This window comes from Rhodnius prolixus, unplaced genomic scaffold, assembly GCF_049639745.1.
Source record: "Rhodnius prolixus isolate KJV_2025 unplaced genomic scaffold, Rpr scaffold_1, whole genome shotgun sequence".
Lineage (NCBI taxonomy): Eukaryota > Metazoa > Arthropoda > Insecta > Hemiptera > Reduviidae > Rhodnius > Rhodnius prolixus.
The window spans coordinates 90,738-103,345 of NW_027411581.1; the positions used below are offsets into that span (position 1 = coordinate 90,738).

At 38.8% G+C, this 12,608-nt stretch overlaps 1 protein-coding gene across 4 annotated transcripts in view; it reads right to left on the minus strand.

The window, feature by feature from the left end:
* Positions 1–12,608, minus strand: part of woc (zinc finger protein without children) — a 72,000-nt gene that overhangs the window by 12,214 nt on the left and 47,178 nt on the right. For all 4 annotated transcript variants that reach the window (XM_074123102.1, XM_074123110.1, XM_074123099.1 and 1 more), the window contains 2 exons: positions 7,090–7,311; positions 257–432 (listed from right to left, as the gene is read on the minus strand). In XM_074123102.1, coding sequence (XP_073979203.1) covers positions 257–432; positions 7,090–7,311 — 398 coding nt within the window. The remainder of the gene's footprint in view (positions 1–256; positions 433–7,089; positions 7,312–12,608) is intronic.

Here is a 12,608-nt window from a genome sequence, read left to right on the forward strand (position 1 = left end):
GCAGATATTTCTTCATTTGGATAAAATTTAATTTAATAATCATGTAATAATAATCTATATAAATAATAATTTAATTTGGTACTAAAATTCAGTATTCATAATTCATACTGCAATTTGCCATTGTAAAGTGGAGTATTGATAAGAGAGTTGGCCAGTGGTTGAAAAGACATTCAGTATACCACATTCTTGATTTTAGAATCAGGGACAAATTAAAAAGAGAAATCATTATTAGTAATGTAACAGAGGTTGTTGGTACCTTTAAAAGCATGTGGCCATCCAATTTCCCAGACAACACCTTACGGGAAACTACATCCTTTTCTTCCTCTTTCCTTTTCTTCACAGAGCCCATTCCAAGTTCACCAGGTGAATAATCTGCCATCCTTTTTTTAGTATTTAACCCACTTGTATTATCATCGCATACTACAGTATCACCTGCAAAATTTTTGTTTGATATAGACGAAAGTAGAATTATCTAGAAGTATAATACGAGAATTTGTTACGATAAATAAACGATCAAATTTCTTTTAATTTCCTCTTATTTTCCTTCCAACGTTTCGTCCCACACTGAGTCCATTCTCAGTTTAAATACAATTCTTTACACAGAAATAGCTTCTACAATAAATTGATAAAATTCACCTACGCTTAGATGTACACAGAGTTAGAGAAGATACTGTAATCGTGCAGATTTTCAATTTTTATTTTTCATCCAAAATATCTATTGGAGGCCTTCTTTGAGAGAAAAAGTGGTCTCTCTCTCTCTCTCTTACTGTATGTGAGTATATCCACCGTAACCTAAAACGGAAAATCTCGGAAGGCTGTTACACTTCTTAGTGCACATTTAAAGAGGTGCAGCGGCAAGGATTCAGTGGAGATATTCACTTTAATCCAGTTATCTCGTAACTAAAGCTAAATGTTCTAAAGAAAACCAAAGCAAAATGTTCTAATTACATGGAAATAAAAATAATCGTAGTTGGGCGCCATGCCATTGATTTTCAGAGAATGGCGAACCCTATAATAAAAAAAAAAAGAAAAAAAGAATTTGATAGAAGTGCAGCTACCTATTTTATTAAATTACAACACAACACCAAAAAAGTTACTAATTTTACTTCTGACTTACACATCAATTTTCAAAATGATCTGAAAAATTTAAAAATCACAGCCGAAGAAAAACACAATATAATTGATGCCTCTGTAATAGTAGGGAATAGAAAGTATAAAAGAAGTCAGACGGCAGCGGCTGAAGTGGTGGTGGGGGGGAACTCGACACACACACGCACAGCCCGTTGGAGTGGGGAGGGCTGTAGGAGAAGAGAGACAGCAGAAACTCTGAGGCCGGCGACTCGTGCACAAGTCGACAATTTACGAGTTTTGTTTGTCACAACCAACCAAACAGAGACAGCAGTTTGGGCCCCAGATTCTGCTGGTACGGGGTATTGGCGACACCGGTGAGTTCTGTGTTGGTGGAAGACTAACCGAGCGACAGTGTGAAGAGACTATTGTTCTTACAAACACCTGTTCTGTGTTAGCGCAATTGCAATTGAAACACTTATTTCGTTTTGTAGATTATTATTTTATTTCACTTCTTTATTATTTTGCCATTTAGGCCTATGTTCTGTGTTTGCGTTTTATAATTAAGTTGTAATCAATTATCATTAGAATAAGTTAGCCGCGTGTATTAGAGTGAATGTGTGAAACCCGGGGTTGGGTATCTGCATACTTTATTATTAATTATTGTAATGTAAATGTTATTAGCGTAAGTTAAGCTGTACTAGGTGTACTTTGTAAAATTATAGACATTGGCCAAGATATCTTCTTAATTGTTATTGCCTTCTCTCCCCAGGGTTTACAAGTGGTGTCAGGTGTGGGGTACCTGTTGGGCGCTTACTCATACTGGGCTACACTCCCGAGCGGTATCTCGAGAACGGTTAGGGTTTTTGAGATTTTGAGAATTTCTCTGGACTTATATAGAGTGTAATAATTACTTAAAACCAAGAAAATAATTTTCCGATTTTTCTTTTTATTAAAATTTTTCCTACCGGCCGGACCATAGAGTGTGATATATCGTTGGAAAGCTCTCAACGAGCCTAGTATTTCTAGACATAGAACAAAGATATTTAGAAGGGTTGTAAATAATTCGGGGGGGGGGGGGGAATTAACTAATCAAATACAGTGACAAGGCTCGATACATAATATTGTTTGAATATATATATGTATATATAAATCAAAGTCTTGGTGCTATAATAGTGGCAATTCCGTTTGCATACTGAGTAAATTTTACTGTAATCTTTATCGAATTTGGAGTTATTAGCTAACAACAACCGTCTATTCCAAATAAGTGAAGGGGAAACACACGGTTATTAGTGCTGCCGAGATGCCGAAAGAGGAAATAGCGTCTCTAAAAATGGAGCTGGAAGCGGCCAGGCGGGAATTAGAACAAGCACGATTGTCGTTGAGGACTACTGCCGATGAGGAAACGAGAAAAACAGTCAAAAGGGATCTCAGTTTGCAAAATATGATTAGGCCTTGGGGAGGGAGCGAGAATGAGATTCTACTGGAGGAATTTCTGAGCGATCTTGAGGCAGTGGCTCACAGTGGTGGTTGGACAGAGTCCGATCTAAAACTAGTTTGTCGTCTAAAGGTAACAGGGCGGGCGGCGGCCTGCATTTTGGCCCATCCGGAACTTCGTGATGCAGCCTCAACCTTTGATGAATATAAAAGGGTCCTAAAGGAACGTTTTGGCGAACTAGCAACCCCAGCGCAACGTCTCCTAGAGTTGAATTTGGTAATGCAGCGCCAAGGTGAAAGCGCGCTGGAGTTTGCGGACCGAGTTCGGAAATTGGGCGAACGTACTGTTGCTCGGGGTCAGGAGGACGGCTCTCTTAAGTGGGAAAAACAGCAGGTAGATAGTTTAATTCTCGCGGCTTTTATTAAAGGCTTGACGGGGGAAGCAGCGGCCCAGTTGCACTATAACCCACCCACAAACTTCCAGGAAGTAGTGAACAGAGCTGCGCGGGTTGAATTATACCAAGGGTCTTCATCGCGAGTAATCAATAGCGTCGAAGAACAGGGAACCTCGCAGGTAGCTGCTGCGATGGCTACCTCGGGGAGGGGAAGTCGCCAAATTCGCTGTTTCCGTTGCAACCAGGAGGGACATGTCGCCCGCGATTGTGCGCAGCTAAGAAGGGGGGTTAGCAGAAATGCGAGGGAGGGCAGCCAGGAGAAGAAGAAGCAGTGGAAAGATACAAATCCAGGAGGCGCGCCCAATCGTCCCTTTTGCTTCGTCTGTGGAAGTCCATGGCATTTTGCACGCAACTGCCCCGACCGAGCTAAGGAGGCCCGGGCGGCTTCCAACTTTGTGGATAGCTCATCGGTCAAAGAGGCGTCCCCAAAAGCAGCCGGTTCGGCGTAAGCCCCATCGTCGAGCCAGCAGGATCGAATGGGGCCTCTTATGTAATCCCTAATGTTTCAGAGTCTGGGGTACCCCGGGGCCTGATGGTCACCTTGGACGTGGAGGGACTCAGGAAAGAACTATTGGTAGATAGCGGCTCAGAAATATCCATATTAAAGAAATCCCTGCCGGGAATCCCGTTGAGACCACCTTGCCTTAAGGCTACCAGTGTGACTGGGGCCGTGGTGCCAGGAAGTAGCGTGTCGCTTGGAAGGGGTAGTCACAAGGCATAGGTTTGTCATTGCTCCCATCGCTTCTAGGGGGGATGGCCTCCTGGGGTGGGATTTGATGGCTAAAGCTGGGGTAGTGCTGAATGCAGCAAAAGGACAGGTCCTGGTACAGGGTAACGGCCGCGAGGGGATAAATTTGGTAAATTATCCGGGCGAATGCGATGTGAAATCTGGGTGTGTAAAAGCCGCGCAGGGAGGGCCCTCGGTTAATCTAGTTGTAAAGGCTGTCAGACAGGTGACAGTCGAACCCTATGTGGAGCAGATCGTCGAAGGCAAAGTCCCTCATTGGAGAGAGGGAGATCTACTTGTTGAACCAGAGGACCTTCCTCAAAGGGGGCTTCGCGTAGCCAGAAGTCTGGATCGGCCCGTGGGGCGGAAAATATGGGTAAGGGTTGTTAATTTAACGGGGGGTCGAATCCGCATAGACAAGGGACAAAGATTAGGTAAAGTTAGGGCGTGGGAACCTTTGAGCGCTCCAGAGGCATTGAGTGGTAAGCAGGTTGGACTAACAAATATCGAGGAGTCTGGCAAGGCGGGAGAATTAAGGATCAGAGAGGCCTGCAGTCAGCGGCTTGCACATTTACCGCTGGGGGATCAAGAGAAAGTAATGGAAGTGTTAGAGCAATACAGTCAACTTTTCGAGGAACCCGATAGCGAGGGTTGCCGGTTACCGGTTTTTCACCGTATCGAAACGCAAGGGGGACCCATCGCCAGATCACCCTATCGAGTTCCGTTCCACCAACGAGAAATCGTGGGAGACCATATAACTCAAATGTTGAGCAAAGGGGTGATTGGCCCTTCCAGTAGCCCTTGGTCGGCGCCAGTTGTTCTTGTCCCTAAGAAAACCCCAGATGGGAGTTTGCAGTACCGGTTTTGTACGGATTTCAGGGGCCTTAATAAGATCACAAAGCCCGACGCATACCCATTACCCCTAATTGTGGAAACGTTGGAATCCCTGGGAAACAGCCAATACTTCACTACTCTAGATCTCGCGTGTGGGTACCACCAAATTCCCATACGCCCAGAAGACCGCGAAAAGACCGCTTTTTCTACCATTGGGGGCCATTTTGAATATAATAAATTAGCCTTTGGACTCATGAATGCCCCCGCGACCTTTCAAAGGTTAATGGACCAGCTGCTTGCCCGAATGATTGGAGAGGAGTGTTTTATTTATTTAGACGATATAATCATCTTTTCGGCTACATTAGAAGAACATTGCATCAGGCTAAGAAAGGTCCTAGAACGGATGCGGCTAGCGAATTTAAAACTTCGGCTAGAGAAATACCATTTCGCGAAGAAGGAAGTAAAGTATCTCGGGCATTTAGTAACCGCCGATGGAGTCAGATCCGGAGAAGGTGGCGGCTATGAAAGAATATCGGGTCCCTTGTAATGCAAAGGAGGTGAAAGGATTCCTAGGGCTTGCGGGATATTATTGCCGTTTCGTTGCCGAGTTCTCAGACCTGGCGAAGCCTTTGACGTCGCTGTTAAGGAAGGGGGTAACCTTTAAGTGGGGAAGGGACCAGCAGAAGGCGTTTGAAGGCCTTCGAGACACGTTGTGCTCGGATTCAGTATTGGCCTATCCAGATTTTTCAAAGCCGTTCGTTCTGGCGACGGATGCATCCAGTGCGGCGCTTGGAGCGGTCCTTGCTCAGAAATGTAATGGTGAAGAAAGGCCGGTCGCATATGCGAGTCGGCAACTGAGTAAGGCTGAGCAAAACTACTCTGCGACGGAAAGGGAATTGCTAGCCGTGGTCTGGGCAACTAATCAGTTCCGGTGCTGCTTACTGGGGAGGCGTTTTACGCTGGTAACGGATCACGCTGCTTTGCAATGGATGCTCCGAATCAAAGATCCGTCGGCCCGTCTGACTAAGTGGTCGCTCCGGCTGATGGAGTATGACTATAAAGTAACCCATCGTCCTGGGAAGCAACACCTCAATGCAGATGCACTCAGTCGTGCAGTGGGGGCCGTGAGAGCACAGGGTAAACTGCCAGATGAAAAAGAATTTGCGGAGGTGCAAGCACGTGATCAATGGTGTGCCGAAGTGGCACGAATTAGCCCAGAGAAGGTGATCCGGGGTTCAAACGGAATTATGTATTTGATCGCCGAGGGTGGGGAACCGGGAGACGAAAAAATAATGGTACCTGCATCATTACGGGCCCAGGTCTTGTATATGTGTCACGATACCCCTTGGTCGGGGCACCCAGGCCGGGAGCGAACAATAGCACGTATAAAGAAATGGTTTCATTGGCCTAACCTTAGTAATGATGTGAAAGGGTATGTAAAAAATTGTCAGTTGTGCAACGAACGGAAATCACCGACTGGATTGGGGATACCATTAGAGCAGTCGTATGAGACCACGTATGCGTTTGAGCAGGTGTCCCTAGATGTGGTAGGACCGTTCCCCACTAGTAGAAACGGGTACAAGTATCTACTAACGTTTATCGATAACTTTACGCGGTATGCTGAAGCTGTGCCATTAAGAACACTGACAGCGGAGGAGACCGCGCAAGCGTTTGTGCGTGAGATCGTACTGAGACATAGCGCTCCCAAGCGATTGCTTACCGACCGAGGTACTAATTTTACCTCTGAATTGTTTAAAGCCGTGTGTAAACTCCTCGGTATTAAAAAGGTTCAAACTACTGCGTATCACCCCGAATGTAATGGTATGATAGAGCGACTCCACAGAACGGTGGTGGATAATGTATCTTTTTTTGTTCGAAGGGATGGTCGAGACTGGGACGTTTGGAATCCCTTCGCCTTAATGGCTTACCGATTCACCACGCATACCTCCACGGGATACAGCCCACACTTTCTTCTGTTTGGAAGGGAATGGGAGCTTCCATTCGGTTACCATCTGTCTGCAACTGATCTCCCAGCTGGGGTGGAGGAATATATCCGTACTTTACAGGGCAAATTATCCGAGGCGTATCGGGGTGCGCGGAGTGCTACCCTACGAGCACAAGATAAGTGGACAACCGCCTATAATCGGGGGAAGAAAGAACGGGAATTCGCGATAGGTCAGCTGGTATATATGCTCGAGCCAGCGGTTCCCCCGATTAATTCAGTGATTAATTTTAATCACAAAGGAAACGTATAACTAATTATTGTATATGTAAAAAAAAAACAAAAAAAAACACTTGTAAACTTATTAAAACCTTAATACTTACAGTGGTTTAAGTTCTTCCGAAATTAGGTAGAAATTTGGGTTACTGAATTTCCAATCTATATTTTACTCACTTTCCAAACCATAATCGCTCACTTTCAAACAAAAATTGCAAGTAAAAGAAATTCAAATTAGGTAGACCTAACCCAGTGGCTATCCAATTACTGGTAATTAGGAAGCCTGACCCAGTAGCTATTCTAATTGATTTCTAGTACTTTTACATTTAATAAATGCAGTAGTGAAATACCTTTATCAATGGCGTTATTGCCAAGCATCTGTGCCACATCCGACGGTGAAGTTTGTCCATCAGTGGTACTGTCTAAAGGATCAGCTGGTGAGGCGGCAGGTGAACTGATATCTGCTGGAGTAAAACTTGCGGAATCCTCCTCCATTACAGTCAGAGCTTCGAACCCCATAAAGTGAGGAGACTTAGTTTCTTCACTATTCTCCTCTTCATCATTATCTTCCCCTTCAAATGATGTTTACAAAAAAAATCAATAGCCCATTTAAACGAATACGTTCCTAACTTTACAGCGTACCAGGGCTTCTGTCTTTCTCTTTATAATTAAAACATGGTTTGTTCACTTATCTATTTAACTTCTGATATAAAATGTTCTATTTTATACAAAATAGACTACTTATTACAGGAATTTAGGAGGAAATAGTTTATTTATTTATTTATATTATTTATTTATTTATTCTAGTTGTGAAAGTTATTTATAATTTTTTCTTATTAGTTTATATTTATTGTAAATAATTTTTTGTGAACAGCTGTGTAGATTTTATTTTATATTTTATTATTTTAACCGAGAGTTTTTTTGTGTTTATTATGTAAATTTTATTTATTTTTGTTGCTCGTAAGGGACATTAGTCCCAGGGCATAATAAACGTATCTTTCTTTCTTTCTCTCGATGGAAGAAGCTGGCTGGCTGGATAAGTTACACAAACAATTAGTTGTCAAGAATCTATAAATCTGCCACAATTCTTTCCCACTTCCTTGTTTGAATAATTCGAACAATTTTTGAAGCGATTTTAGGTAGGCACCTGCCTATTGTATTTTATTACGACCGTGTTTAATTGTTACTGTATTTTTTACTTCCGTTTTATTAAATAATAATTGTTCAAAACTAAAATGGATACTTTTCTTTTTGTTCCTTCTCCAAAAATTGACATACGAGGAAATTATTAAATGGTATCAGTAAAAAGTCGGTTACGAAACTTCCCAGTTTTCTGCATTTACACCCCTCTGTACGGGGTAAGGTTTTATTAAAACCAAAAAAGGTCTTGAAGCTCAATAAATGCACAACTTTTTCTGTAATTAGGAGACTCTGATTCATTAATCATTGTAAAAATACAGTTGAAAATTTTAACAGAAATTTTTACAGAGAACGAATTTTTTAGACATAAAAGTAAAAAATTTTATTAAAACTGTCCGGTAGGACAGTTGTATAAGGGTTGATCGTCAAAAAGTGCACGAAAAAGCGTAACGTTGAAAAACACCCAACTTTGACAATTTTTTTCTCTTTTTCTACAAAAGATAAAATTCCCAAATTTTCTTTAAAATAAAGGGCAAACCCTCCTTTACAACTGTAATTTTTTTGCAACAACATAGATATAATAGATTTCGAGAAAAAAGTTGCCGAAAATGAGCAAAAACGGCTTTTTCAAAAATTGTTGTTGTTGTTACCTTTTTTGTAAAGAACGTAGCGCCTAAACGCGTGAACCGATTTTCATGAATGAGGTGGCATTCGAGTCGGAATTTTATGCAGATGTGCCTTTTGGGGGTCTCGACGCTGTACATCGAATGGGAGAGGAGTTAGCCCCCTTTATGTAAGACCCCCTCCAAAATTATTATCATTAATTACTCTGTAAATCTTAGCCCGATTTCGATAGTTGGTAGGATGACAGGGTTAGGGCTCCCCTACGTAACATTAAAGCGACGATCTGCTCTTACACTTTTTAAGGGGAAGTATAGCAATCGTTTCAAATTATCGAAACATGAACCGATTTTCAAGAATGAAGTGTCCTTCGAATCGAAATTTTGTACAGATTTGCACTTTAAAAGTCTCGACGCTGTGCCTCATAAGGTGGGGAGTTTGCCCCACTCAATTAAGGCCCTTTGTAAAACTATTATTACCAATATTTCTATAACGCTTAGTCCGATTTTGATAAAATTTAGCAAGAAGAAGTGGTTAAAGCTCCTCTACGTGGCTGTGAAGTGCCATCATGCTCTTACTCCTACCAAGAGGAAGTACTGCAATCGTTAAAATTATCAATGAGTGAACCGATTTACATCAATGAATTGTCGTTCGATTCAAAATCTTTGTTTGTATTCACAGTTTATTTTTCTTACTCCTCTTAAAAGGAAGTACTGAAATCGCAGTTTAATTTTGCTATTTACGTACAAATACCTTCCTATTTTATTCAAAACGCTTTTTCAAAAAAAATTGTTATTGAGGATGGTTTGGGGACCGCAACTATAATCATTCTTTAAAAAGATCTCTTCAGTGGTAGTTACGGTTCCGACTTAACACCTTATCAGGTTATAATGATAGTATTGCTTATTCCAAATTTTAAAAAAATCTGTAAAGCAGATATGTAACTTTACAAAATAGACAAAAAGGAAAATCTATCCAAAAGGTACAAAAATCTCTTTAACAAAAACTTACAGTTTAAAATGTTAAGTATAAGGGTTGATTAAACGCCAAAAGGTACACAAATCAGCAAGTACCCAACATTTCATTAGTACTTCATTGATATTATTTAAGTAATTTTACTGCATTAATTTTCATTAACATTTTTTAGAATTATTAGATGTCACAGAACCTTATGCTGGCCACTTCATTCATAATATTTTTTTGTTATAATTGTTATAAAATTTATATTATATCTTCGTTATTAAATAGGTACTTCATTTTTACTCTATTCCAAATTATTCTTCTGATTTCTCTTTAATATGCCCTTTATTCTGACACATATTCGTGCTTGTTAAAGTAGTAAAAGACAAAGTTGGAGTCGGCACTGTTTAAATTTGAATCACGGAGGATCTAAAACAATATTTCAGTGTTGGATTCGTCTTACCGAAATATTCGTGAGCACAAATAACACACAGTTAATAACAAGTAGATTATTCAACAATAATTATTCATTTCTCAATTGTAATTTAATTTAGTCCCCCTAATTTTACTTACAGCAAAATGCTGAAATAATTAGCTGTCCTAAAAAGTATGCATTTTTTATTTACTTTATATTACATATGTTCAACATCGTGAGAAGAATACCTAGATTGAAAATTTAATTGAAGAATACTATATTATTTACGATAAAGCCAGATTAATTATTACCTATTATTATAAACGTTTGACTATTACATAAAATAACAATTACTTAAATCGTAGAATGAACTTAAACCGACGATTTTTATTTAAAAATAAAAATAAATAAAATAAAATCATTGATGTATGTTGGTGTAACCATTTTTTAAAAAAGTTTATGAATTTTTTAGCCTCATATATATATATATATATATATATATATATATATATATATATATATATTTATTACGTTTTCTTTTTCACCTGTAATCAATAGTTTGATTATTATAGATAAATAGATATTACAGTCAATCAATTTAAGTTAAATGGTGTGCTACTTGAACAAATATATTGTAGATGAAAATGGCCAGCATAAGGGTCTGTGACATCTAATAATTATAAAAAATGTTAATGAAAATTAATGCAGTAAAATTACTTAAATAATATCAATGAAGTACTAATGAAATGTTGGGTACTTGCTGATTTGTGTACCTTTTGGCGTTTAATCAACCCTTATACTTAACATTTTAAACTGTAAGTTTTTGTTAAGGAGATTGTTTATTAGAAACGTTTTGAGGCTTTGGTTTAAGCAGATTTGTAGAAAATGTAATGGTCTTTCGTTTGGAACAAACAGATTTGATATAGGATAAAGGATAGAAAAGTTCAAATCCAGTACCAATCGTGTATTTAATAATTAATTAAAACTGGCCGGTAGGACAGTTGTATAAGGGTTGATCGTCAAAAAGTGCACGAAAAAGCGTAACGTTGAAAAACGCCCAACTTTGAATTTGTTTTTCTCTTTTTGTATAAAAGATAAAATTCCCAAATTTTCTTTAAAATATAGGGCAAATCCTCCTTTATAACAGTAATTTTTTGCAACAACCCAGATGTTATAGATTTCGAGAAAAAAGTTGTTGAAAATGAGCAAAAACGGCATTTTCAAAAATTGGTCTTGTTCTTGTTGTTACCTTTTTTGTAAACAACGTACAGCCTAAACGCGCGAACCGATTTTCATGAATGAAATGTCATTCGATTCGGAATTTTATGTAGATGTGCCTTTTGGGGGTCTCGACGCTGTATTCAGATGGGAGAGGAGTTAGCCCCCTTAATGTAAGGCCCCCTCAAAAATTATTATTACTAATTACTTTGTAAATCTTGGCCCGATTATGATAAAATTTGGTAGGATGATAGGGTTAGGGCTCCCCTACGTAATATTAAAGCGGCGATCAGCTCTTAAACTTGTTAAGGGGAAGTATAGCAATCGTTTCAAATTATCGACACGTGAACCGATTTTCATGAATGAAGTGTCATTCGAATCGAAATTTTGTATAGATTTGCACTTTATAAGTCTCGACGCTATGCCTCATGAGGAGGGGATTTTTCCCCACCCAAGTAAGGCCCTTTCTAAAACTATTAATACTAATATTTCTATAACGCTTTGTCCGATTTTCATAAAATTTAGCAGGAAGAAGTGGTTAAAGCTCCTTCTACGTGGCTGTGAAGTGCCATCATGCTCTTACACCTACTAAGAGAAAGTATTGCAATCGTTAAAATAATCAATGAGTGAACCGATTTACACCAATGAATTGTCGTTCGATTCAAAACCTTTGCCTCTTTGCCTTTTAGGGAGCACTACTGTAATTGCAGTTTATTTTTCTAACTCCTCTTAAAAGGAAGTACTGAAATCGCAGTTTAATTTTGTTACTTAAGTACAAATACCTTCATATTTTATTCGAAACGTTTTCTCAAAAAAAAATTGTTATTGAGGATGGTTTGGGCACCGCAACTATAATCATTCCTTAAAAAGATCTCTCCAGTAGTAGTTACGGTTCCGACTTAACACCTTATCAGGTTATAATGATAGAATTGCTTATTCCAAATTTTAAAAAAATCCAATCTGTAAAGCAAATATGTAACTTTGCAGAATAGACAAAAAGGAAAATCTGTCCAAAAGGTACAAAAATCTCCTTAACAAAAACTTACAGTTTAAAAAGTTAAGTATAAGGGTTGATTGAACGCCAAAAGGTACACAAATCAGCAAGGACCCAACATTTCATTTATACTTCATTGATATTATTTAAGTAATTTTACTGCATTAATTTTCATTCATATTTTTTAAAATGTATTAGATGTCACAGAACCTTATGCTGGCCAGTTCATTCATTATATTTTTTTTGTTATAATTTTGATAAAATGTATATTATATCTTCGTTATTAAATAGGTATTTTATTTTAGCTTTATTCCAAATTATTCTTCTGATTTATCTTTATTTTGAGTAGTCACATATACATGCATGTTAAAGTAGAAAAAGACTAAGAGTCTGCTACTGTTTAAATTTGAATCAATATTTCTGTCTTGAATTCGTCTTGCCGAAATATTCGTGAGCACAAATAACACTCAGTTAATAACAAGTAGATTATTCAACAATAATTATTCATTTCTCAATTGTAA